Here is a 26,720-nt window from a genome sequence, read left to right as displayed (position 1 = left end):
AACCTGGCCTTGAACCCCTCCAGGGATGGGGCAGCCACCACTGCTCTGGGCAACCTGGGCCAGGGCCTCCCCATTCTCACAGCAAACATTTCTGCCTAAGAACTCATCTCAATCTCCCCTCTTGCAGCTCAAAACCATTTCCCCTCGTCCTGTCCCTGCCCTTCCTGACCCCAAGCACCTCCCCAGCTTTCCTGGAGCCCGTTTCAGTACTGGAAGCTTCTCCAAGGTCTCCCTTTAGCCTTCTCTTCTCCAGGCTGAACCACCACAACTCTCTCAGCCTGTCCTCATATGGGAGGTGCTCCAGTCCTCTCATCATCTCCTGGCCTCCTCTGGCCTCACTCCAACAGCTCCATGTCCTTCCTGTGCTGAGGACTCCAGAACTTGAACTCAGGATACCCAGTGAGATCATCACAGCTTCTTTAAGTCAGCTTTCTCTGGGCTGTAGCTTTGTCTTCTGCCCCAACACAGAGTTATTGAGTAGTTCTTAGTGTGCGTTGGCCAACCTTCTGGTGATCTTTGCTGAGACAACCCCCAGCAAGACGCAGTGCAGTCTGGTGGCTGCCCCATCCCTGGAGGGGTTCCAGGCCAGGTTGGATGGGACTTGGAGCCCCTGATCCAGTGGGAGGTGTCCCTGCCCATGGCAGGGGGTGGGACTGGATGGGCTTTGAGGCCCCTTCCAGCCTAAAGCATTCTGTGGTTCTATGATTCTATGAAACTAGAGTTGGCCACAAGCTGGTGCTGTATAGCCCAGGGCTGTAAATTTGAGGAGTGTTTAGATTTGCTGCGTGTTGAAGCTTTGGGGTTCAGACATCACTCTGGCACATGACAAAGCAGATTCAGAGCTCTGCTCCACCATAGAGTCATGGAATGATTTGGGTTCAAAGGGACCTGCAGGAACATCTAATCCAATCCCCCTGCCTGATCTCCCACTGGATCAGGGGCTCCAAGGCCCATCCAACCTGGCCTTGAACCCCTCCAGGGATGGGGCAGCCACCACTGCTCTGGGCAACCTGGGCCAGGGCCTCCCCACCCTCACAGCAAAACATTTCCTCCCTCTGTCCACCCTAACTCCGCTGTCATTCAGTTTAAAACCATTATCCGTGTCCTGTCACTGCAGACCCTGGTCACGAATCTCTCTTTCCTTTTGGCCCCCTTTAAGTATTGAGTGGCCACAGTGAGGTCTTCCCACAGCCTTCTTCTTCTCCAGGCTGCAGAACCCCAACTCCAACAAGCCGTGGACCACTCAGTCATGGAAGTGGTGAATTTTTGTGTAATTTGGGTATTTCTTAGCGTTTCTCTAGGCTTTGCAGCTGATTGGGAAGAGGAGCTGCTCAGGGCTGCAGCTTGGAGCCCTGTGTTGTGTGCCAAAGTGGACAATGCTCCACCTGGGGGCTTTGGCTTCTGCCCAAAGTGCTCTGCTAGTGCTCTGCTAGTGCTCTCCAACTAGAAGCTCCTGTGGCTTTTCATCTTCTCCGGGATGCTGTGGCCAGCGTGCACGCTCACGTGTGCAGGACGGGAGGCGTGCAGGGCACAGGGTGGTGGTGTCCCAGGGTTGTGTTGCTGCCTTTGCTTGTCACCACGCTCTGTGGGTAAGAGGAGCTGACAGCTCCGGCGGGGCCGGTGAGCAGCGCTGCCGGGCTGTGTGTGCCTGACAGGGGAGCTGCGCCGATGTGACTGCTGGAGCTGTCAGCCAGGAACAGTGTGGGCTGAGCTTGTGTTAAGGCGCTTTTCAGGCTGAAACATGTTTTTAAGTGGTAAGACATCACCTCATAGAATCATGGAGTGGTTTGGGTTGGAAGGGACCTCAAAGCCCATCCAGTCCCACTCCCTGCCATGGGCAGGGACACCACCCACTGGATCAGGGGCTCCAAGCCCCATCCAACCTGGCCTGGAACCCCTCCAGGGATGGGGCAGCCACCACTGCTCTGGGCAACCTGGGCTAGGGCCTCCCCACCCTCACAGCAAAACATTTCATCGTAAGATCTCATCTCAATCTCCCCTTTTGCAGCTCAAAATCGTTCTCCCTCGTCCCATCCCTGCCCTCCCTCATCAAGAGCCCCTCCCCAGCTTTCCTGGAGCCCCTTTCAGCACTGGAAGCTGCTCTAAGGTCTCTCCGTAGCCTTCTCTTCTCCAGGCTGAACAACCCCAACTCTCTCAGCCTGGCCTCATATGGAACGAAGTGCCCTACCTGGGGCAACTCACCAGCAGCAAGAAAATATGGGCAGATTTGGGGTTGCAGTTCCCAAGGGCATCCACAGCCCAGGAACTTTGCCAATTCCCAGATATCTTGACAATATTTTCAGTATTTCTAAAAGTATCAGATTTTGAGTTCAGAACAGAGCAAAAGCTATTTACATTCTTCCAAATGTCAGTACTTTCTGTCCTTGATATTCAGAATAGCTTTTGCTCTGCTTGCTTTTGGGCTTGGTTTATCTAAGCCGATGTGGTGGAAATATTCACCTCGCTTGGATGCATTCATCACTATGCCAAACCCAGCTGGTGGGAACTCAAGGGTTGGATCTCTGCTCCCCCCATAATCCTGATGAGCTCAGGAGGAAGGCTGCCATCCCCCATTCTGCTTGAGCACTTCAGAAATGTCTTTCTCATCGTTTAAAACATTGAAGGTCAATGTCTCAGCTTTTAGTGCATATTTTGGGGGGATTTGAAGCTCCTTGTGTGCACCCAGAGCTGTGTGAGCTCTTTGGAATTGCACCCTAGTGGGTAAGAAAGTTGGGCTGCTTTCCCCACATTTAGGGAGAGAAGACTTACAGAATCATGGAATTGTTAAGATTGGAAAAGCCCTCTGAGCTCATCTGGTCCATCCATCAGCCCATCCCCACTGTACCTGCTAAACCATGGCCCCACGCGCCATGGCAACACCCTCCAGGGATGGAGACTCCCCCACTGCCCTGGGCAGCCTCTGCCAGGGCTTCATCACTCTGGCAGTAGATAAATTTTCCCTAATATCCAATCTAAACCTCCCCTGGGACAACTTGAGGCCATTTCCTCTTGTCCTATTGCTTGTTACTTGGGAGAAGAGCCCAGCACCCACCTCACCAGAGCCTCCTTTCCAGGGGCTGCAGAGAGTGATGAGGTCTCCCTTCAGCCTCTTCTTCTCCAGCCCATTTTGCATGAAAGTGGGCGTTCCTTCAAAAATCCAATATATCTCATAGACACGTGGGATGCCCGTGGGAACAGAAAATAACAATCTGACAAAAATAAACACTAAGTTAAGTAACTTCTTAAGGAAGAGAGCTACGGCGTGGGGTAGTGCTGAGCAGAAAGGGGTGTCGTTGCACACCCGGGCTATATTTGGTTGCAGATCAACATATGTTGATGCTTTTCAGCCAAAGGAGAATGAACTGGATTTTAGGAAAGCAATTTGGAGAAGACAGATGAAGAGTTGACTGGATAGCACAGCACGTCTTTGCCAGATTCCACGCTGTGATCCTCAGGAGCTGGTTTGACCTTGCTTTGGCTTGGATCCCTCTAGAGCAGAGCCTGCCTGCTGCCCCGGAGCTGCCGGGAGCTTGCGTGTGAGGTTTGCCAGCAGACAAGAAAGAAGATGAGCTGAGGCTGTGCCATAAATACCAAGTTGCTGCTTGCTTAGAATAGCTGCAAAGTGACCACAAGAGTGTCTCCAGTGCCGTCTCCTGGAGGCAGGAATGTGCTGGCTGGGACTGCTCTGGAGGTACAGCACTGTTTGACCCCACAGAGATGCTGTGTTGCACCGAGCCATTCCAGCTCAGCAGGGCTCGGAGCAGCCCTTCGGTTGGGCTCTCTGTGAGCTGGAACTCTCTAGAGATGAGCTCAGGCCATGCTGGTGGCCCTGGTAGTTGCAGAGAGAACGCTCATCAGGATTTTCTTCATCATGCCGATTTCTCTGTATCTTCTTTCTGATTCTTTCTGAGGATGCTCTTTTCCTATCCCTTTTCCATCACCTCCTCTCCTCTCATCTCCCATCACAGTGATAAGATGAGGGCGAATGGCTTTAAATTGGAGAGAGGAAGATTTAGACTAGACATAAGGAGGAAATTCTTCACAATGAGGGAAGAATTGGCCCAGGGAAGTCATGGCTGCCCCATCCCTGAAGGTGTTGAAGACCAGGTTGGATGGGACTTTGAGCCTCTGATCCAGTGGGAGGTGTCCCTGCAGGGGGGCTTGGAATTAGATGATCTTCAAGGTCCCTTCCAACTCAAAACATTCCATGATTCTATGATTCCTTTGTGCTCCTGGGAGGCTGGGGTGACACAGCAGGGCTGTCTGCTGCTCCCAGTTCGAGGGTGACCGCTGCGTGTGAGAGTGTGGCGCTGAGTGCCCAGGACATGTGTGCTGGATGTGGCAGTCCCACCAGGCACGAGCTGTTGCTTCTGCTGCATGATTGAAGAGGCATCTGTTTCTTGCTTGATACAGTTTCTGATCTGGCTTTGCTTGACATATACGGGGATATACCTGGCAACCCTGGGTGTCCATATAGACCGGGGAGCACGAGGCTGGAGAGCAGCCCTGCGGAAAGGGATCTGGGGGTGCTGGGGGACAACAAGCTGACCATGAGCCAGCAGGGCCCTGGCGGCCAAGAGGGCAACCGTGTCCTGGGTGCATCCAGCATGGCATCGCCAGCCGGGCCAGGGAGGGGATTGTCCTGCTCTGCTCCACACTGGGGCGGCTCCACCTTGAACACTGGGGCAGTTCTGGGAGACACAGGATAAAAAGGATCTAAAGGTACTGGAGAGCATCCAGAGGAGGGCACGGAGCTGGGGAAGGGTTTGTAGGGGAAGAGTGTGAAGAGCAGCTGAAGTCCCTGGGTCTGTTCAGCTTGGAGGAGAATGAGGGGAGACCTCATCGCACTCCGCAGCTTCCTCACAAGGGGAGGAGGAGGAGCATGCGCTGAGCTCTTCTCTCTGGTGACCAAGGACAGGAGCCGAGGGAATGGCAGGAAGCTGTGCCAGGGGAGGGTTAGGTTGGACATGAGGAAAAGGTTCTTCCCCAGAGGGTGGTGGATCCCTGGAACAGCTCCCAGGGAAGCAGTCGCGGCACCAAGGCTGACAGAAGCGTTTGGCCAACACCCTCAGCCCCACAGTGTGAACGTTGGGGTTGTCCTGTGCAGGGACAGGAGTTGGACTCAAGGATCCTTGTGGGTCTCTTCCAACTCAGGACGTTCTGTGATTCTCTGATTCTGTTCTTTTGCTGCTGGAGGTGCGGGGGTTGCTCGGGGCTGAGCCTTCCCTGGGTGGGGAGCACAGGTCTCTCCCTGGGCAGCACCCTCATCCCTGCTTTCTCCTCCTCTCCCCTCTGCAGCACTCGACGCTGTCACGCAAGTTCGTAGAGGTGATGTCCGAGTACAACGCCACACAGACCGACTACCGGGAGCGCTGCAAGGGCAGGATTCAGAGGCAGCTGGAGATCAGTGAGTAAAACTGGAGGGGGAAGGCAGCCGGGCTGTGCGCACCATGGGGCTGCATCCTGCACCAGCTCTCACTGGCTGAGCGGCTCCTACAGCTGTGCACGGCTCCGTGGAATCCCAAGGTGCAGGAGGGCCGTGGACAATCCTATGAGAGCAACTGAAACGTAGCTCTTGCTGGTGGGTAGATGTGTTGGTACCTTGCATTTCAGCATGAAACCACATCCAGGAAAGCACAAGAACTCCCCTCAGATTTTCCTAAATGCAGAGAGCACAGGGAGAGAAACTTCTTTTTTGCAGACAGTGGTGAATTCAGGAATCCCTGACTCCCTGCTTTCCTCGGGGGGCTTTTCATTGTGGGTGAACTGAACTAAATAGAAAACCAGAGAAGTCACCTCCTGAAATGGGTGCACTCACAGCTCCCAGCGATTTCTCTTGCTGCAGGAGGAACATGAGCCTCAGTGCCTGCCCCAGGCAGCTCCCTGGACCCAGGACTGCGGTGGATCTTAGCAGCAGTAGTGGTATCCTCTGACCAGAGGACAGCTCTGAGGCTGTCACCACTGTGGCAGTAAAATCTTCCTGTGTCATTCAGAGTCGTGGAATCATCATAGAATCGTGAAATGGACCTCAAAGCCCATCCAGTCCCACTCCCTGCCATGGGCAGGGACACCTCCCACTGGATCAGGGGCTCCAAGGCCCATCCAACCTGGCCTGGAACCCCTCCAGGGATGGGGCAGCCCCCACTGCTCTGGGCAGCCTGGGTCAGGGCCTCCCCACCCTCACAGGAAAAGCTTCCAATTTTTTCTTTCATTTTGAGCACATCCTCTTCCCAAATGGATGTTCCCTTCCACAGCTCAGCGTGAATTATAGGGTAGGAGATCTTTGAGTCAGAGTGGTGTCCTTGAATGTCGCCTGTGGGCATGTCTTTCACGAGCTGCAGATTTCTGGGAATCGGTGTGCTGGTGGGTTATGGTGCTTTCTGTGAAGGGCTAGAAGGAGGCTCGGCTGTGCGAGCCTCTCCTCTCTTATGATTGGTCTTTGTGATGTACAACAACAATAGAAATGTTTCATGCTGACTGAATGGAGAGGCTGACTGACATGAGGCTCAACAAGAGCTTGACATTGACTGTAAAGCAGGATGATGAGTGTGTCACTGCTCTGGCTGACTGACTCATTCTAACGTCAGTCTGTAGGTGAAACCCAGTCACCGTAAATGGGAATTTCATGTATCCCTCTGCCTCCCTTCTAAGAAAGAAGAAGACTGGAAAGCACCTAGCCAGGTCCTTCATTGTCTGCAGACCTGAAAGAAACTTTCCTCTTGTTTCTCTGATTGTGGATTTTGCAAAGACTGCTTAAATTATGGAGGTATATGAAATTCTCTTTGTCTTTGCTGTGTGCATCCTGCTGGGCTGGCAGGGGCTGGCAGAGCGCTGATGGGACGCAAGGAATGGGCTGCTCGGGGCTCACCGCTGTGCAGCGGAGGCGTCCCAGTTAGTGCTGGTAAGGGGTCGGCTTTCCCTTTGGGGTGGAGCAGAGGCAGAGGCAGGATGGGGGCTGTGCCGGGAAAGTACACGATCCTTTGCCAAAGCTACGTTCCTCTGTCTGGGCAGTGGGAAGTCTCTTCTGGCAAAAAGGATACTCAAAAGCAACAAAGGTTACTGAGGTTTCCTTAGGAGGGCTTTCGCTGGGCAGAGGGCTCTGCTTGTCTTGGGCTGTTCCGGGAGCACCTTCAGCCCCTGCTCTTCTGGGCGCTCCTGAACAGAGCGGGGCTCTTTGGAGCAGAGCTCAGCTGGGATGTGACAACTGCATAAAGCTCTACGAAATCCCCAGCTCTCGTTTTCAGCTGATGAATCCAAAGATAGAAAGTGCCAGGAGCTCTGACAGCAAAGCCAGTAAATCACTTGGGTTTTGAAAGGATAAAGGCAGGGACTTCTCAGCTGCTCTGGGGAGGCTCCCCAGTGCCTGGCGAGCTTCTCAGTCATAACCACATCTGCTTCTTGCTCTGGAAGTAGGACAGTTGTAGAAGAAATGGTAATAGAGTCACTGCCCTGGGGCACAGCCATCCCCTGGGGTTCCCCACAGCTCTCTCCGGATCTGTCCCTTCTTCTGCAGACACTGCCGTCTCTGGGTGTGCCGCGGGTTGTGCCTCAGTGACCCTCACCATCCATCACACGTTGAGTGCCAGAGCCTGTCTGATGTTATGAAGCCGGTGACCTCTCCTCTCCCACTGGTTCTGCCCCAGCCTTAATTGTTGCCCTCACCTCCCATTTACCCACTCGCTCTGCTCCCAAGCATCCCGAGTCTGCAAATGCCATGGAGGAATGACAGGACGAGACCTCACCTGCAGTCCCGTGTCCAGTTCTAGAATCCCCAACATGAGAAGGGCATGGAACGGGTCCAGAGGAGGCCACAGAGTTGATCCGAGGGCTCGAGCACTTCCCATATGAGGACAGGCTGAGAGAGTTGGGGTTGTTCAGTCTGAAGAAGAGAGGGCTGCGGGGAGACCTTAGAGCAGCTTCCAATGCTGAAAGGGGCTCCAGGAAAATCTGGGAAGGGGCTCTTGATCAGGGAGTGCAGGGAGAGGGTGAGGGGGAACGGTTTTAAATTGGGGAGGAGAAGATTTAGACTAGATATTAGGAAGAAATTCTTCACGATGAGAGTGGAAAGTCCCTGTGCAGTCCCAGAGCAGTGGTGGCTGCCCCATTCCTGGGGGTAAGGCCAGGTTGGATGGGGTTTGAAGCCCCTGATCCAGTGGGAGGTGTCCCTGCCCATGGCAGAGTGTGAAACTGGATGGGCTTCGAGGTCCCTTCCAACCCCAAACATTCCATGATTCTACTCTATGCGGTGTCCTGGCGTTGGTGATAGCAGCACAGATGCTCGGGGGCTGTCCTGTGCCTTCCCCAGCTGTGTCCCTGCATCTCCTGCTGGGAACACACTCCCCAGGCACGAGCCTCCCTGCTGCCTGCGGCAGGAGGTGTCACTCCTTGATTTGGTCCCTTATGAGAAATGACATCTTAAATCTAATTAGGTTTTGCTCCCAGAGAAACTGGATTTGAGGCTTGGAGGAGGGAGGTGCTCGCTCCTGAGGTCTAATTTAAATCTTCCTCCTTTCAATTTAAAGCCATTGCCCCTCATCCTCTCCCTGCACTCCCTGACCCAGAGTCCCTCCCCAGCTTTCCTGGAGCCCCTTTCACTGCTGGAAGCTGCTCTAAGCTCTCCCCGCAGCCTTCTCTTCTCCAGGCTGAACAACCCCAACTCTCTCAGCCTGTCTTGTATAGGAGGTGCTCCAGCCCTTGGATCATCTCCATGGCCTCTTCTGGACTCGTTCCAACAGCTCCATGTCCTTCCTGTGCTGAGGACTCCAGAACTGAACGCAGGGCTCCAGGTGGGGTCTCACCAGAGTGGAGCAGAGGGGCAGAATATCCTCCCTGGTCCCACTGCTTTGGGTGCAGCCCAGGACATGGTTGGTTTCTGGGCTATTGCAGAGCATGATATTAGATCTTAAGAAGAAATGTTTTGCTGTGAGGGTGGGGAGGCCCTGGCCCAGGTTGCCCAGAGCAGTGGTGGCTGCCTCATCCCTGGAGATGTTCCAGGCCAGGTTGGATGGGGCTTGAAGCCCCTGATCCAGTGGGAGGTGTCCCTGCCCATGGCAGGGGGTGGAACTGGATGGACTTTATTTAAGGTCCCTTCCAACCCAAACCATTCCACAATTCTTTGGGGACAGTGAGAGCTGCAGCAAGGCAAAGGATCACAGCAAAGGCGTCATATGGATTATCAACCAGGCAGCCAGTGCAGGGTTGGCCAAGGACCACAGCTGGTCAGAAAGAGCTTGCTTTAATGCTGAGCCAAAACCTGAGACGCAGAAGCTGCATCTCACTGATGTCGTCCAGCACAAGCTTGCCAAAGCCGTATAACCAACCTACAGAACCCCAGAGGACTTCCGAGGGAGTCCACTGCCTGCTGGCTGCATTTCCTTGTTTGGAAAGGCTGTCCTTAGCTCCTCAACAGCCACAAAACCAGATGAAAGCATGCTAGATACTTGGTTGATCTGCTGCCCACGTCACTACAGAGCTACTGCACAGCCACCACAGGGAATGAAAGGATTGAGTCAACACAAGGTGCCCACAAAGAGGGAAGAGCCTGGGGAAAAACCCTGCCCTGAGACTTGGCAAAACACTGGAAAGTCGTGAGAACTGGAGCTCAGCCTCCAGAGTACATCCATCTCTTCCTTGGCATCCCTAAAGTTTCCTGGAGAGAAGCACTCTGCCATTGAGCATAGCAGCACAGAGCATTGCTGGGAGCAGCAGCACAGAGCATTGCTGGGAGCTGCAGCACAGAGAGAGGAGCGAATTCAGCCCTGAGCTGGCGAGAAAAGAACGTGAGAGATGATGTGGTCATGGTGTGGTAGGGCCATCAGAAACTCAGACAGGCAGAGACATGAAGCCACTGAGACTTTCCACCTCCAGAACACTGCATTGCCCTTGGTCCTGTGATGTAGTGACTGTCCGCATCGACCACTTCCCAGGGCAGGGGGCAGGAGCAGCTCTATCAGGACGTGCAGGACGCTTGGGGAAGCTCTCGGGGAAACCTCTGGTGCCACAGCACACACCCATCACCCAGCTGTGCTGTCAGTTTGCCCGATTGTGCACGTCAAAGGCTCTATAAATAGGGAAGACTTGATGCACCTTAAGGCGGCGACAGTCAGACATGCCAACGCTGAGAGTTGGGGTTGTTCAGCCTGGAGAAGAGAAGGCTGTGGGGAGACCTTAGAGCAGCTTCCAGAAATGAAAGGGGCTCCAGGAAAATCTGGGGAGGGGCTTTTTACAAGGGCCTGGAGTGACAGGATGAGGGGGAATGGCTTTAAATTGGAAGGGGGAAGATTTAGATTGGACATTAGGAAGAAATTCTTCACGATGAGGGTGGGGAGGCCCTGGCCCAGGTTGCCCAGAGCAGTGGTGGCTGCCCCATCCCTGGAGGGGTTCAAGGCCAGGTTGGATGGGGCTTGGAGTCCCTGATCCAGTGGGAGGTGTCCCTGCCCATGGCAGGGGATTGGATCTGAGTAGGCTTTGAGGTCTCTTCCAACCCAAACCCTTCCATGATTCTATGACTACAAAAGCCTGCCCAGCATGTCACAAGCTGCCCCCCTAGCCTTCAGGGCCCCTCCTACTCAGCGCAGAGAAGGCTGCAGGGCCAGCTTCTAGCACTGGGCAGGCATTTACACCCAACAAGACATTTATTAGCTCAGATAAACCCTGTGGTCATTGCCAAGAAAAGTGTGCCACAAGAATCCTAAATAACGCCCATTTCAGCACTGGGGGCACCTGGGCTGCCCAGAGAAGCAACCCAGACTTTCCAGGCTCAAAAGCAGCTTGAGGTGCACTCATCACTTGCCTTTCTGTGCCTCAGTGACCCTGGTTTCTCACAGTGGGGCGGGACTGATCAATTCTTGCAGAGCCTTGGGAGATGGCAAATGCTTTATTTTTGGCTCCTTGGTCATGCACATAACAGAACCATTCCTAAACCCAAACGGTGTCTGTGCAGCACCTCCACGGCTTCAAAGCTGCACACCCACCATGCAGTAGGGCTGGGGGACCCGGGGCTGGGACAGACCCCTCATGGCTGCCCCACGTTGTGTCACTTGCAGCTGGCAGGACCACCACCAGTGAGGAGCTCGAGGACATGCTGGAGAGCGGCAACCCAGCCATCTTCTCCTCCGGGGTAAGCACCAGCACTGGCTCCTGGTCTTGGCAGGGGAGGTGGCTGGTGGACGTGTGGCCAGCAGTGGCCCCAGAATGGGAATGATGAGCACACATCCTGCAGGAGGTGGGATCTCGGTGCTCAGCTGTGGCTGGAGGGTGGGTTTGCTACAAACTGGGTGGCTGGAGGGGCTCCGACTCTTCCCTCCCTTGGTCCACTTAATCCTGGCATCTGAGGGGCAGAGCACGGTGCTCAGCAGCTGTCTTCTTGCAGATCATTATGGATTCAAACATCACCAAGCAGGCACTGAATGAGATTGAGACCCGACACAGCGAGATCATCAAACTGGAGAACAGCATCCGAGAGCTGCATGACATGTTCATGGACATGGCCATGCTGGTGGAGAGCCAGGTAGGGAGGCGCTGTGGCCTGACGGACGCTTCACTTGGGCAAGGTTGGATGTCTGTGGGGCTGACAGTTGTCCCATGAGGGGAAGAACTGCATCTGAGACTGACCCAGCTCCTGCTGGGGCTGAGCTGGGCGCCCCAGGGCCATCGCCCCTGCCCTGCACCCCGGAGTCGGGCTGCCTCATGCCTGGGGCAGGAGGTCAGGGATGGGCTCTAGAGGGGACAAGGGGTGGCCGGCGGAGATCTGTCCGTCTCCCCTGGGACACCGGGGCTGCGGGGTGCGCTCAGGGTGCCACCGGCCTCGGTGGTCCTGCCAGGCTGCCCCTGGCCGTGCCGCCAGCCCGCGGCACCTGGCCCTGCAGCCAGGCCTGCTGTCCGGTGTCTCTGCTCACCCCCATTCTTGCCCACCACGCTGCCCCGGCCTGAGGAGACTCCAGTGGCAGGTAAAGCCCTGGCGGCGTTGCATGCTCCGCTCTGCATGGCTGCACCCTGCATGGCTGCGGCTCCCGTGTGGCACTTAGGGGCTGCCAGTGGCCATGGCACAGCAGCACTGGTGCCAAGTCCTGCCTGCTTTGAGGGATTCACAGGTCCCTGCCCCACGTCTGTCCCTCAGATCCCTGCCCCACAGAAGGACTGGCACGTGCCAGCACCCGGGGGGGTGGGAAGCCCTGAGCTGCGGGCGCTGGGAGCAGAGGGACACTGAGCCGGCAGCAGTGCTGGCACCGTCTGCTCTGCCTCAAGCCTGGAGTGGGTGGGAAGGAGAAGCAGCAGCTTTTGAATCATAGAATCCCTAGGCTGGAAAAGACCTTTGAGATCATCAAGCCCAGCTGTACCTGTCCACTACTAAATCATATCCGTAACCACTTCATCTGCCCATCTTTTAAATCCCTCCATGGGTGGTGACTCCACCACATTCTGGGCAGCCTCTGCCAGTGTCCGAGAACCCTTTTGGTGAAGGAATTTTCCTAATGTCCAATCTGAACCTGCCCTGCTGCAACTTGAGGTCCTTCCCACTCGTCCTATCACCAATCGGTTGGGAGAAGAGACCAACACTCACCTCACCACAACCTCTTTTCAGGCAGTTGTAGACAGTGATGAGGTCTCCCCTCAGCCTCCTCTTCTCCAGGCTTAACAACCCCAGCTCTCTCAGCCGCTCCTCGTAAGACTTGTTCTCCAGCCCCTTCACCAGCTTTGTTCCCCTTCTCTGGACACTCTCTGGCCCCTCAGTGTCTTTCTTGTAATGAAAGGCGAGGCAGGGAGCTGGTGGGGTCAATGCTTGGGGCTAGGGTGACACCAGAGCTCCCCTGGGCTGGCAAGGCTCATATTCCCTGTGCTTTCCAGCGTTAGGCTGAGAAGTGAGCATTGCAGAGCTGCTGGCCATGCCCGCCCCAGCTCTGCAGCCCCTGTGCCACGCAGGAGGGCCCTGGGCATCGTGCTGCCCACCCATCACTCACCATGAACTGTCAGACTCTGTCTCCAGCTGCTGCAGGACCTATCTGCTCCCCTGTGCAGCCAGGGTGGGGACAAAAGAGGTGGACAGACTGGGGGAGCTCATCCCAGCCTGTGTCCCCACATCCCCTGCTGCCCAAGGAGGGGAACCTCCTTGCGGCCTCATGCCAGAGCCCCCCGACTCTTGCCCAGGCGCTTGTGCGGGTCAGAGTGCTCCCTGCATGCACATCCTTTTGTGAATATCCCACGTGGCGCTGCCAGTGTGGTCCTTGCTCCCCTGCCACAGCTCTTGTTTCAGCAGCATGCGGTGCAGTGTCGATCGTGTCATGGCTTTGATGTCACCTGAGATATAAGACAGGGCAGACACCAGGCTGGGGAACCCCCTTGACCCTCACCCTTGCTTGTTGCCCTGCACGGAGTTCCCTCTGCGACAGAGCCTGCGGTCTGGACCCCCACACCAGGGCCCCCGGGACCCCACTGCCCGCAGGAGCTGACGGTCCCTCTCTGTCCCCTGTAGGGCTGCCGGGCAGGGTGACAGCCGCACGGAGCAGGAAGGAGCTCACATCCACGGGCACGTGGGCTCTGTCCCCGCTCTGCAGGGTGAGATGATTGACCGCATCGAGTACAACGTGGAGCACTCGGTGGACTACGTGGAGAGGGCTGTGTCCGACACCAAAAAAGCAGTGAAGTACCAGAGCAAAGCCAGACGGGTGAGTCAGGGGCCAGGCTGGGGCTCCACTTCCCCTGCACAGCCGTCACCTCCAGCGCGGGGCCAGACCCCTGCCTCGCACCCCTGCCTGCTCGGAGCGTGGTGCAGCCTCACAGGGGCCTGGGTGATACTTTACCCCACACCGCTGGGTGCAGCACAGGTCCTGCTGGTGGCACCAGCTGAGGCAGAGGCTGCCTGAGTGCTGACCGTGAGCTATGGGGTAGGGGTGCTGCGTGGGGGGAGGAAAAAGGACAGCATAGATCTTGCGGGCCAGGTCTGCCATGAAAGCCACTTTCCCTTGCTGAAATAAGGCAGAGGAAAGGCACAGTCCAGCTCTGATGCTGAGCATGGTGCCAACTGCCTGTCCTGCTCTCCACACCTGGTTCCATATCAGCGTGGCAGCTCAGGGACCTGGAGGCCACCAGCTCAGCTCTGGCAGCCCAGGACTGAAGGGAGAGACAGGGCTCCTATCCCAGGGCTGCTAGAGCCCCTCTGGCTGCCATCCTTGCCCCGGGCTTGTCAGAGCCCCTCTGGCTGCCATCCTTGCCCCAGGGCTCTGCCATCAGGATATGCTCTGGCTCCCAGGGTGCTGCTCAGAGCCCACCACAGGCAAACAGGACCAGGGCAGATGCCATCACCGCTCCTCGGTGGCCAGCCTGTCCCCAACACTCACAATCCCCTCTCTCCTCTCTCCCTGCCGGTGCTGGGCCACCTGAGCAGAAGAAGATCATGATCATCATCTGCTGTGTGATCCTGGGTATCGTCATTGCCTCCACCTTCGGTGGCATTTTCGGCTAGACTCCCCCCACGGGACTGTTTGTGTGCGATGGACGGAGCCGCGCGTGCCATGGGGCCGCAGCCACGCCGGAGCGACCCACGCAGCCCCAGAGCCTCTCAGCAGCATTTCAGTTTCTAATGCATGGTTGTTTGTGACGCTGTGTGTGCGGTGCGTCTGTGTGGAGGGAGTGCCGGCCCCGGGGCACAGGCGGGGTGCAGGGGACAGTGATGGGTGCAGGGGGGACCTTGCGAGGGAACCTGAGCTCTCATCGCTGCTTCTGGCTGGAACCAGGCAGGGACAGAGGTGCCCTCGGGCACTGCTGCCTCTCCTGCACTGGGCAGTCTGTGTTAGGGATGGTTGAGGATGAGGAGGGGTCGAGGAAGGGTGTTAGGGGTCCTCGAAGAACGCAGTGCCCAGTCAACCCCCACCCCCAGCTTCCTCATCACCTCCAGCCAGAGCTCTCATTGCCATCAGCCACGTCTGTGCTTGCAAACACCGTTCCTTGGGCTGCTTCTCTCCCAGGCCCCGTTCCCAGGGGTGCACCCTGCCAGGCCCTGCTGCCCCCCCCCGTCCCTGCCCGCTGTGGGCGCTGGCCCGTCGCCCCGCTGTGGGTGCCAGGGGCTGGACATGCCCTCCGTGCATCGGATGGAGCAGTGCGGGATGAGGAGCTGCTGCATGGGGCCACCACAGTTGCGTGGGGATGAGCACAGCCCACAGGGGAGCCAGCGCTGCACCCTGGGGTTGGCCCAGCACAGGTAAGAGCAGCTCATGTCACCGGCTTTTCACCCTGCGCCAAAGCCTCACTGTTCTGTTCTCAGCCCCGGCACACGGTGGCCCTGGCTTCTGCTGGCCTGGGCTCTGGGGGTTTGGGGCTGGCACTGATGCCCACAGGCCCAGGCAGGGCTTGCCAGGGAGCAGGGCTGCTTCCAGCCTCGCTTCTCCATGTAGGCACCCATGGCTGGGGTTGGAGGTGGTTGGGCTGTCTCTTGTCGTGGTCCCAGGAGCAGTCCTTGTTGCATCCAGCCCCCTGCAAGCGAGGAGCAGCGGCCTTCCTCTGCTTCTACTATCCTCCCAGCTCCTGAGCAGGGCAGTGCCTGACTGCTCCTTCCATCTCTTCATCACCTCTTGGCATCCATCTGCCCCTGCCATCTCCTCCTAGCACGGTGCCCTCCTGCCAGCTCTTCCCCTGGGCCACCTGATGAGGCACGTGCGCTCGGGGGTCCCGTGGGAGCCCCCTGGGTGCCCTGTGCCCTCCACTGCACCCACTACACGGATGCAGCCACTGTGGGGTGGCTTGGAGGCGCCCTGGGTGTCACTGTCCCTTTTCCTCGGGCTGGGGGCAGCACTCTGCTCCCACATTCCTGCAGGGCTCCAGCTGGCCCGTGCACAAGCCAAAGCACCACTGAGGACACCACTGTGGCCAAGCTCACAGCCACACACCGGGCTGCACATCAGCCCAGATGCTGGGAGCAGAAAGAGGCCACTTAATGGCAGCGAGTAGTCCAGCTGCAGGCACTGTGTCACCTCCTCGCTCCCAGCGCCACGTTCCTCCAGCCTGGCTGGGAGCTGTAGCACAGGCGCGTGGTGCCCGTGGGTGAGAGGCAGCGGCCAGGACAGCGCTGCCTTCCCCAGGGTCAGCCCAGACCCGGCCCGTTCCCCGGTCCCGTGGTTGCATTCCACTGCGTGAGAAGCATGGCCAGCCCAGTCCCCTGCTCCAGCTCCTGGAACGTGTGGCCATGGGAATACCCAAGCCCGGAGCGCGCCTCCTTCACAGCCCTGCACCATCCTGTGTGAGCTACAGCACTGCAGCCTGTGCGTGCAAAGGGTTCAGGGCGCTGGGACCCCTGCGACAAGCAGGCCAGAGGAGGCGCAGGATGGGATGTTCCATGGGGACATCAGGGTATGGGAAAGGGAGCTGGAGGTGATGCCCGAGTGCCTGTGGCTCCTGCCCCTGGGCACTTCTCTGCCCCCTCCTCCGGGAAGCAATAACACTGCTGGCAGGGCTACTCCTGGGCAGGGAGGCAACAGCTCCTCTCAGGCCCTCACCCTGCAGCCGTGCCCACTGCTAGCACGATGAGACTTCTTTTTCTTCCAAGCAGCAGCTTTTCCGGCACACGCTCACACAACAGCAGGGCTGTGGCCCATCCCGTCAAGGCACAAGGCCAGTAACAGCACTGGGGGAATTCTGGCGTCACTCCTTCCTTGTTGGTACCACCGCCGCCAGCAGCCTCCCAGCAGCAGGAGCCAGATGGGGCCACAGTGGGCGATTCCGCCCCTGGCACCTTGCTGGGATTCTGCAGGCAGCGGTGGTGCCAGGTTCCAACAGGAAGGAGCCAGGAGGCTGCCCTTGCCACCCCACAGGCAGGCTCGCACTGTCCTCGCTGCGAGGGGAAGGTGTTTTGGTGCAATAATTACCCCTGCACTACGGGAAGCCCCGTTCGGTTCCTTTTTACCTACCTGTCGTTGCATGTACAGACCACAGCCCAAATCACCAACAGCGTGGTTGTGTTTTGGGGAAGACATCTCACTTTTTTCTTTCCAGCCCGCCCCAATCTCAGACCACTTGTCTTTTGGGTTCCGCCACTTCTGTTCCAAGTGCCACCTGCCCTCCCCACGCCGGGAGCGTGTCGATGCAGTATTCCACGAGCAGTGTGGGGCACACACAGCTTGCACTCGAACTGGGGATTGGGGTGTTTTTGTTTTTTTTTTTTTAATTAATGTACTTGAAGGCTTTCCAAGCCCCCTGTGGAGTTGTACTGTTGCTGTACTGTGAGCTAAGTGTCCTTGTTTTCTATGTGGATCTTGACCCTGGCTTGCTCTGTCTCACTGGGCTGGATGACACGGTATGTTGCCTCTTTTCTCCTTCACCCTTTCCCTCCCTGCTAGCCTCCCTTTCTTCTCCCAAAGCTTTGGGTGCAAAACAGCTTCCCGTTTTGTGGAATTTTTATGTAGAATAAACATTTGTAACTGTAAAGCTCTGGCTGCCGCCTCCCTGCTTCATGGGAAGGGAGGTGATGGGGACCAAGGGCTGGGGTGCGGACAACCCCAGCGCCCTGGGAGCACTGAAGTGTTCAGGGTGAGCCTGACGCGAAGCTCCCACAGGAGCGATCACCGTGGGAATAACTTCTTCCAGGACATTTTCCCTGATGGGACACACGGCTTTATACTGCCCAACTCCCCGCCTGCAGGTGGAGAAGCAGCTGGTGGGGCCTAGGTGCTATGTTCCCACCTCAGTCCTCGTCTGCACTGAGAGCAGGACACAGGAGACCAGCAACACTTTGGACTCGTTGACTCTTTAGTGAGGCGGCTGGATATAATCTTCTGGCTCACCTGGCACTCCAGGTGGCTCACTGCATTCTCAGGAAGACAACAAATAGCATTGCAGACACCAAGTGGCCACAGCACTGTCTGCAACTCTGCCTTCGCCAGGAAAACAGGGCTGGAAGCTGTGCAGTTGGCTGTTGCGCACCTGAGCCAGCCTAAGAGCCACAATGACCTGTCCTAGTGAGTCCAAAGCCTCAGGTGTCCATCTGTGCCATTCACAGGAGGTTCATTGGAGGGACCAGCACCCCATCTTCCATGCCAGCAGCATCCAGAGTGATTCAGAAGCGAGGGCGGCGCTTGCGACCAGTGTATTTCGTGTCTGCTCGCACTTCCCTGTGGAGAGCAGCACAACTAAGCATGACCCCACGTCATTCTGGGAGGGGAAGGGAAGTGGGTTCAGCAGGAGTTTGAACAGGCGGCAGCGGGCTGGAGCAGCCCAGCCAGCCTCAGCTGAGCGAGGAGCCAGCTGAACTTACTTGCCCTGTCGTCGTCTACGCTCCTTCTTCTCAAGGATCCAGTCCCGGCTTTTCTTCACAGACTTGCCCTTGGCATTTCTGAACCGTGTCCTACGGAGAATGCGGAGAGTAGCTGGAGAGGAATTGAGGTGGGGACACAGGTTTCTGCCCTAGAGGACCACTACCCACAACTAGGGCTGCCCTCTGCCTCATAAAACCAGAGAGGACCTCTCCCACCACCCCAGGGGTGAAAGGCTCAGCCAGCATTGGGGCAGAAGGCCAGAGAGTCAATCTCCAGATGCACTGGGAGAGGGAGGCTGCACCCCACCCCGGCTCTGAGCCAAGGGCTGCGCACCCTGCGCAGGCTGCAGCAGGGCAGCGCTACCCCATGTTACGTCTGACACATGAGCAGCACGCCAGGCTCTGGGATCTTGGGGGACACAGGCTCAAGCACAACCACCCTCCCCTTATCAGTCTACACCAAATCCTCTGGCTTCCCAACAAGGTGCCAGTTCTGCTGTTGCCCTCTAAGACCAGGTAGTTCCTGGACTACAAGAGCAGAGAACAGTAGTGTAAGAGGCAGGAAAACATGGCAGCCACAAGCTCCTGGCAGCCACGACGACTTTCCTCTGTTTTTTGCTCTCTGTCTCTCCCACTGGCTGCGAGAGGGGCTGCTCCCTGCACCACTACCATGGGAGGAGACCTGGCCAGCACAAGCACGCCCCAGCAAAGCAGAGTCAAGCAAAGAATCTAACAGCAGCAGAGAGGGAACACCAGGCTTCAGGCACAGCAGTCTGCTTCCCCAACAAAAAAAGCCACCCTTGGCATCACCACCATTCTGCTTTCCATTACCATGGAAGACAACTTCCTCACACAACTGGTTAGTGAACCAACAAGGGAGGGTGCCTTCCTAGACCTGCTGTTTGCAAATAGAGAAGGTCTTGTTGGGGATTTGACAGTTGGAGGACGCCTGGGATTAAGCGATCATGAGATGATAGGGCTTTCAGTTCTAGGTGGGATAAAGAAGGGGACTGGCAAAACTGTCACATTAAACTTCCAGAGGGCAGACTTTGGCCTGTTCAGAAGGTTGGTTAGCAAAGTCCCATGGGAGACAGTCCTTCAGGGCAAGGGAGCCCACGAGGGCTGGGTGCTCTTGAAAAATGAAATCCTAGCAGCTCAAGAGCAAGCCATCCCTGTGTTCCGGAAAAGGAGCCAGCGGGGGGAAAAGCCAGCTTGGTGGAGCAGGGAGATCTCAAGATGTGTCAATAATAATAAGAAGCTCTATGTGCTTTGAAGGAAAGGACAGGCATCTTGGGTGGACTACAGGGAGGAAGTGAGATTGTGCAGGGAAAAAATCAGGAGGGCCAAGGCCCAACTAGAATTAAAACTCGCTAAGTCTGTGAAAGACAACAAAAAGTCTTTCTACAAGTACATTAACAGGAAAAGGAGGACGAGGGAGAATATCCAGTCCCTATTGGATGCAGAAGGAACAACAGTGACAGGGGATAAGGACAAGGCTGAGGTACTTAATGCCTTCTTCGCCTCAGTCTTTAATAGCAAAGAAAGTTGTTCCTTCTGTTTACAAACCCAAGACTTAGAGGAGCAGAATGAGGCTCCCGTGATCCAAGAGGAGGCGGTTAGAGACTTGCTTGCCCAGCTAGACTCCCACAAGTCTATGGGGCCGGATGGGATCCACCCAAGAGTATTGAAGGAGCTGGCGGATGTCCTTTCCAAACCCCTATCCATCATCTTCCAGCGGTCCTGGCTGACTGGGGAAGTTCCACTAGACTGGAGGCTGGCTGATGTTGTGCCCATCTACAAGAAGGGTTGCAGAGAGGATCCGGGGAACTACAGGCCTGTCGGTCTCACCTCAGTGCCGGGGAAAGTCATGGAACAGGTAATCTTGAGTGCTATCATGAAGCACATGCAAGAGAACCGGGTGATCAGGCCCAGTCAACATGGGTTTACAAAAGGCAGATCTTGCCAAACTAACCTGATCACCTTCTATGACAAAATGACTACTGGATGGGGGAAAGGCTGTGGATGGAGTCTTCTTGGACTTCAGTAAAGCCTTTGACACAGTTTCTCACAGCATTCTGCTTCAGAAACTGTCAGCCTCTGGCCTGGACAGGCGCACACTCTCCTGGGTTGAAAACTGGTTGGATGGCCGGGCCCAGAGAGTGGTAGTAAATGGAGTGAACTCCAGCTGGAGGCCAGTCACAAGTGGAGTTCCTCAGGGCTCAGTACTGGGTCCAGCTCTGTTCAATGTCTTTATCAATGACCTGGATGAAGGCATTGAGTGCACCCTCAGCAAGTTTGCAGATGACACTAAGCTGGGAGGAAGTGTGGATCTGCTGGAGGGTAGGGAGGCTCTGCAAAGGGATCTGAACAGGCTGGACCGCTGGGCCGAGACCAATGGGATGAGGTTTAACAAGGCCAAATGCCGGGTCTTGCACTTGGGGCACAACAACCCTATGCAGCGCTACAGACTGGGGGAAGAGTGGCTGGAGAGCTGCACGGAAGAGAAGGACCTGGGGGTGTTGGTTGACAGCCGACTGAACATGAGCCAGCAGTGTGCCCAGGTGGCCAAGAAGGCCAATGGAATCTTGGCTTGGATCAGAAATGGGGTCACCAGCAGGTCTAGGGAGGTTATTCTCCCTCTGTACTCGGCACTGGTGAGACCGCACCTCGAATACTGTGTTCAGTTCTGGACCCCTCACCACAAGAAGGATGTTGAGGCTCTGGAGCGTGTCCAGAGAAGAGCAACGAAGCTGGTGAGGGGCTGGAGAACAAGTCTTATGAGGAGCGTCTGAGAGAGCTGGGGTTGTTTAGCCTGGAGAAGAGGAGGCTGAGGGGAGACCTTATTACTCTCTACAACTACCTAAAGGGAGGTTGTGGAGAGGAGGGAGCTGGGCTCTTCTCCCAAGTGACAGGGGACAGGACTAGAGGGAATGGCCTGAAGCTCCGCCAGGGGAGGTTCAGGTTGGATATCAAAAAAAAATTCTTCACAGAAAGAGTCATTGGGAATTGGAACAGCTGCCCAGGGAGGGGGTCGAGTCGCCTTCCCTGGAGGTGTTTAAGGAAAGGGTGGATGAAGTGCTTAGGGACATGGTTTAGGGAGTGTTAGGAATGGTTGGACTCGATGATCCAGTGGGTCCTTTCCAACCTGGTGATTCTGTGATACCGCTGCCCTACGCTAGTGCTGAGCTGGAAAGAAATGCACCTGAATGCTCAGCTGCAGCTCTAAGGTAAGCATCAACAAGCCCCACGACAAGAAAGCAAAGCCCTCCAAACTAAACCGTTCCACTCCTTGTGTCTGGGGCCCTTTGATGAGACCCATTTGGGTTGCAAAGGGTCCTGCCAGTCCCTTCCTCCCAGTCCCTTCGCACAGCAGCGCTGTGGTATACAGTCAGGGAAACGCAGCCCTTACATCCCCAGCACTCCTCGCCTGGACAGGAGTTGCAGCTTCACCACACGATACCTCTCATTGGTGAACTTGGCCTGGAGTGTCTCTTCTCCATCAGCACACTCAGTACCGAGGCCCTGAAAAGCAAAAGTGGGAAGTTTTGCTCTCTGCTGGAGCAGATCTGCCATCTCAATTAAGGAGAACCCAGGGCCCTGCAAGGGGAGGGACTGGAACAGGAACAAACTGCTCTGCCAGAAAAGATGGCAAAGAAACCAGATCTCAGGAAGAGCAAAGGTTGGTCAGACTGACAGCAAGTGTGTAAAATAAAGTTACATCTCCACACGCAGAGCTGCCTGGCTCCACGACTTTCCCTCACCCACCACTCTTCCACATCATCCAGAAGCCAAGAAGGCAACTCTGCTGCCTCACAGAGCTCCTCACCTTTGGTAATGTGCCAGATGTGCCAACAAAAAGACAAAGGAAGAACCTGAAAGAACAAGAATAAGGAGCATGAAGCTGCGATTCAGCATGTGATGCCCAGTCCCCGAGCAAGACTGAGATTGTTTGGAACAGAGTCAAATCTCAGCCGTAACCTCTGTCCAGGACTGGAACATGGGCAAGAGAACAGCTTGGGGAAATAAAGAATCACTGCTAAACCCAGGCCTCGCCCCAAACAGAACTCACTTCTTGGCTTTGGCGCTGTTGGGGTAATCTACCACCATTCCCCCGGTAAAGCCAGCTCTCATGGCTTGTGCTGTGATGAGCTCCAGCTGGAAAAACAAGCACGTGTAAAAGTGTAGTCGTGAGCCACCAGCAACGCCCGAGACCTCTGAGCTCAACCATAGCACATGCCAAAGATGGGTCATTCCTGCTCTTGTCCAGCCCTGCATCAAGCTCTGCAGTACCATCCGGGCACCAGTCTTTATTTGGGTCCCAGTCTAGCCTGGGTTAACTGGCACAGCAGACTCTCTAGGAGAGGGATACTGGGCTGGATTTCCCAGCCCTGGGGAGGTACAGCACAGTGCTGATGACTACAGGCTGATCTTTGAACCCCATCACACAAGGAAGAATCCAGCATAGCAGATTCCGACTGTGTCCTGCCAAATTCTTTAAGGCTCAGCCCAAGATAATCTGTGGAGCGACAGAAATTGCACAGGGCATTCTCCTTACAGGCTTCTTGTGGGGCTTTTGAAGAGCTTTACATATGGTGGAAAGGACAGAGAAGGAGACCCAGCATGGAGAAACAGTGCATCCAGAGCTCCAAACAGCACACAACTTCTCTGCCTGGCTCTGCCTGTACATCTTCCTCACTGGCTGATGTCATAGAATGGTTTGGATTGGAAGGGACCTCAAAGCCCACCCAGTTCCACCTCCTGCCATGGACAGGGACACCTCCCACTGGATCAGGGGCTCCAAGCCCCATCCAACCTGGCCTGGAACCCCTCCAGGGCTGGGGCAGCCACCACTGCTCTGGGCAACCTGGGCCAGGGCCTCCCCACCCTCACAGCAAAGCATTTCTCCCAAAGATCTTATCTCAGTATCCTGTACCTGTTCCGAGTTCTCAGGGTACAGCTGCAGGACGGCTCGGGATCCGCGGGCCTATAGGAAACAGTCAGTCGCAAAGCTGTCTCAGTGCCAGCAACCCCTCCAGTTGCCCAATTCCCTGCCCACACACGAGTGTCTGCCTCCCAGATAACTCCCCCCGGAGAGCTGCTCCCCCACAGCATAGCACAGGGGTAACAGCAGGGATCAGAGAAGCACAAGACACCGTGCATGCAGGCAAGGAGATGGGAAGTGGATGTTCCTTGCCAGTCCTCCATTCCAGAGTAGCGTTTACTTAAAATGTCCTGCTAAAATGCCCTGCTAAAATGCCCCAGTGAGAATGTAAAGTTAAGCAGAGGCTGGACTGGGATAGTGTGACACTTACCAAGGCAGTATAAAGAGTCGAGAAGAATCGATAAAGGCGTTTCGGAGGGCTGTGTGATTTCTTATCAGCATTACAAAGCCACTGAACTGCAGAGATACTGAGAAAGAAAACAAGGCCCGCTGGACACTGAGCCATTGATTGACTGAGCCATTGATTCTTGATTCTCTCAAAGAGCCCATCCCCTCCCTTTGAGTTTACTCCCAGCACTACACACATGCTCAGCTTCAGGAAAACGATTTAATTTTCTGCGTATCACTTTGCCTTCTGTTCTGTGGATACACAAACCCCTCTGGGACTCACTGTGACAAACGCCAATGAGGTGCAGTAGTTATTTCAAGTCAAAAAAAAAAATCACAAGCACCCCCTTCAGGCCAGGTTCAAATAATTCAAGTGCTCAGCTGTGACCCTTGCATGGCCGTGAGGGTTTTGCCAATGAGCAACCCCAAACAGAGCGTTCAGATAAACAAAAGGCAGTTCGGGTTCCTTCCCAGCACCTTTCTCTAAGCCTAAAAGTATTTCTGTCCCCTTCAACTAGCCGTTCATCCCAAACCCAACCATCAAACCTTTGATCCAGGGACTGATCTTGCAGCTGAGCAATGGTACACACTTATTGTTTTCCCCCTCACAGCAGTTCTCAACCGTCCAGCCAACACCCTCGATCTGATTTACTTCAATAAACTTCCTAACGCACCAGCACAAAAAGAAGACAAGGATCACTTGGGACACAGCTGTTGGAAGCTACTTCCACCATGCCAAATATCAGCAACTTCTCCCAGAGAGGTGGAGACAAGTTGCAAAGAGTAAAGACAGCAACCAATAAGGACATTCACGCTCATCTGTTCTGCACCTTATGTAGACCACAGAATCCTAGAATGGGTTAGGATGGAAGGGACCTCAAAGCCCATCCAGTTCCAACCCTCTGCCATTGGCAGGGACACCTCCCACTGGATCAGGGGCTCCAAGCCCCATCCAACCTGGCCTGGAACACCTCCAGGGATGGGGCAGCACCACTGCTCTGGGCAACCTGGGCCAGGGCCTTCCCTCTCTCATTGTGAAGAAGTTCTTCCTGTTTAATCTAAATCTTCTTCCTTCCTATTTAAAGCCGTTCCCCCTTGTCCTATCACTCCATGCCCTTGTAAAAAGCCCCTCACTAGCCTTCTTGTACCTCCCTTCAGGTACTGGAAGCTGCGCTAAGGTCTCTCTGCACGCTGCTCTTCTCCAGGCTAAACAACCCTAACTCTCTCAGCCTGACCTCATACAGGAGGTGCTCCAGCCCTTGGATCATCTCCCTGGCCTCCTCTGGACCTGTTCCAATGGCTCCATGTCCTTCTCATGTTGAGGATTCCAGAACTGGACACAATACTCCAGGCAGGGTCTCACAAGAGCAGAGCAGAGGAGAATCCCCTCCCTCACCCTGCTGGCCAAGCTTCTTTAGGTGCAGCCCAGTATACAGTTGGCTTTCTGGGCTGTACCACGCGTACTCTACAGACAATGCAGTCACGTGAAGTACCAAAAGGGCTCACTACATTCACAAACTCACCTGATACAGCCGTCAAACATGCCAGCCCTGAAAGGAATGCCATGCCCCACGTCCGCAAGGAGAAGGTCTCCTTCCACCTCCCTCTCCACAGCCACATCTGCACAGAACAGAGCAGCGCTCAGGCAGGCAGCTCACACCTTCGGGGCCGCCTCTGACGCAAGACAAAGGAGGCAGGGGAGCAGGCCCTGCTCACCCAGCATGGCGCGGCTGATGTCCATGCCGATCCAGTAGTGACCCTCCTCAGAGACGTAATCCCCGCTCAACCCGGAGCCGCACCTAGACGGAGGAAATGGGGGAAGGGACAGCGATCACGGACCTGGTCTGAAGGTGCCCCTGGCTGGCCACAGTCTCCTTCTTCATCCCACAGAGACACCGGTGCTGTGGGGCTCGGCTGCCCTTGGCTTCTGTCTGACCCTGATGCCTCTGCACCCCACCACGGAGCAGCATCTCTGCTCACCCCACATCCAGGAGGAGGCATGGCCGGTCCTCAGGCAGCCCCAGCAGCTCCACCGCCCGCTCCGACATCTGCGACTGGATCTCCACCACCCGCGAACTGTGAGGCACAGGCCAGGCTGTGAACAAAGGCGGCAACCCCAGCAGGGCTCCCTCCCACACCCTACAATGGGGTTCCACCCCCATCCCGTGCTGCCACATGACTGGACACCCCTACTGCCACCCCATGACTAGATACACACACCCCACCTCACCCTGCTACCCCACGACTGGACACATACCCTGTGCCACACAATGGACCCCCCCCCCTCTCCCTACCTCACGACTAGACACCCCCCCACCTGCACCCCATGAGCAGACACCCCTCGCACCATCACACAATGACCGGAACCTACTCTGTCCCAGCCCCCACCTGCACCCCACGACTGAACATCTCCCCCACCGCCTCACCATCCCACAACTGGACACTCCCCCCCCCCATACAAGCTCCCCACCCCACAATCAGACAACATCGCCACCCCACGACCGGGCACATCCAATGGCTGGACCCCTCCCCATCGCCACCCCACGACCGGACACCTCTTCTCCTGCCACCCCACGACACGACCGCCCTCGCCCCAGTCGCTGCCCCATAACCAACCCCTGCTATCCGCCCAATGAGGCCCCCTCGTACTTGTGTGTGTACTTGCGCGCCTCAGCCTCATCGTAGAACTGCAACGAAAGGGGGTCAGGGGGCCGGGGAGGGCCAGCAGGACTGGGGGGGGTGAGGGGGTGAGGCAGAGGGAGGGTTAGGGGGTGAGGGGGGACCAGGGGCATCGGAGGGGGGGCGACAGAAGGAGAGATGGGGGACGACAGAAGGAGAGATGGGGGACAGGGGGTGAGGAGGAGGCAGAGGAAGGGTCAGGGGCGTCAGGAGATGGGGGAGGGCAGGAGATGAGGGGGCGTCGAGGGTACGCGGAAACAAGGAGACCATCCGAGGGAAGGGGTCGGGGAGTTCCGGCCCGGGAGCCCCCAGCGCCCCCTCACGCCGGGCCTCTCACCAGCTCAGGCGGCCCGCGGTGCTCGGGCCGACGCCCGCTGCCCGCCATGCTGCCTTGACGTCACTGGGTTGCGCCGCCAGATCAGTCGCAGTCTTGTGACGTTATCATCACGAGCGCTCACCTCTGCTGCCACA

At 56.3% G+C, this 26,720-nt stretch overlaps 2 protein-coding genes across 5 annotated transcripts in view; one reads left to right on the top strand and one right to left on the bottom strand.

Annotated features, from left to right (window-relative positions):
• STX1A (syntaxin 1A) overlaps positions 1-17,330 on the top strand; it is a 77,880-nt gene extending 60,550 nt beyond the window's left edge. The window contains exons 6-10 of one of the 2 annotated variants that reach the window (XM_054084671.1): positions 5,299-5,407; positions 11,046-11,119; positions 11,372-11,509; positions 13,554-13,664; positions 14,384-17,330. In XM_054084671.1, coding sequence (XP_053940646.1) covers positions 5,299-5,407; positions 11,046-11,119; positions 11,372-11,509; positions 13,554-13,664; positions 14,384-14,461 — 510 coding nt within the window. In that variant the 3' untranslated portion in view covers positions 14,462-17,330. Of the gene's footprint in view, positions 1-5,298; positions 5,408-11,045; positions 11,120-11,371; positions 11,510-13,471; positions 13,665-14,383 lie in introns of those variants that run through there. The other variant, XM_054084672.1, reaches the window with a different exon arrangement.
• A 267-nt stretch (positions 17,331-17,597) lies between these two features.
• On the bottom strand, positions 17,598-26,706 carry BUD23 (BUD23 rRNA methyltransferase and ribosome maturation factor). 3 transcript variants are annotated; one of them, XM_054084668.1, is made up of 12 exons: positions 26,587-26,706; positions 26,220-26,257; positions 25,551-25,646; positions 25,287-25,369; positions 25,094-25,190; positions 23,554-23,650; positions 23,175-23,225; positions 22,311-22,396; positions 22,068-22,113; positions 21,651-21,763; positions 18,242-18,331; positions 17,598-18,098 (listed from the first exon to the last, which is right to left on the bottom strand). In XM_054084668.1, the coding sequence occupies exons 1-12, from the start codon at positions 26,632-26,634 to the stop codon at positions 18,044-18,046; spliced, it is 900 nt and encodes a 299-aa protein (XP_053940643.1). In that variant the 5' UTR covers positions 26,635-26,706; the 3' UTR covers positions 17,598-18,043. The 3 variants fall into 3 exon arrangements, with proteins under 3 accessions (XP_053940643.1, XP_053940645.1, XP_053940644.1); XM_054084669.1 differs by having other exon boundaries at positions 17,607-18,098; positions 21,702-21,763; XM_054084670.1 differs by lacking the exon at positions 26,220-26,257 and having other exon boundaries at positions 17,601-18,098; positions 26,587-26,702.
• Between the last annotated feature and the right edge of the window lie 14 nt (positions 26,707-26,720).

Source organism: Cuculus canorus, chromosome 20 (assembly GCF_017976375.1).
Source record: "Cuculus canorus isolate bCucCan1 chromosome 20, bCucCan1.pri, whole genome shotgun sequence".
Classification (NCBI taxonomy): domain Eukaryota; kingdom Metazoa; phylum Chordata; class Aves; order Cuculiformes; family Cuculidae; genus Cuculus; species Cuculus canorus.
Note: the sequence above shows the minus strand (reverse complement) of the source record. Positions and strands in the feature narration are given on the sequence as shown.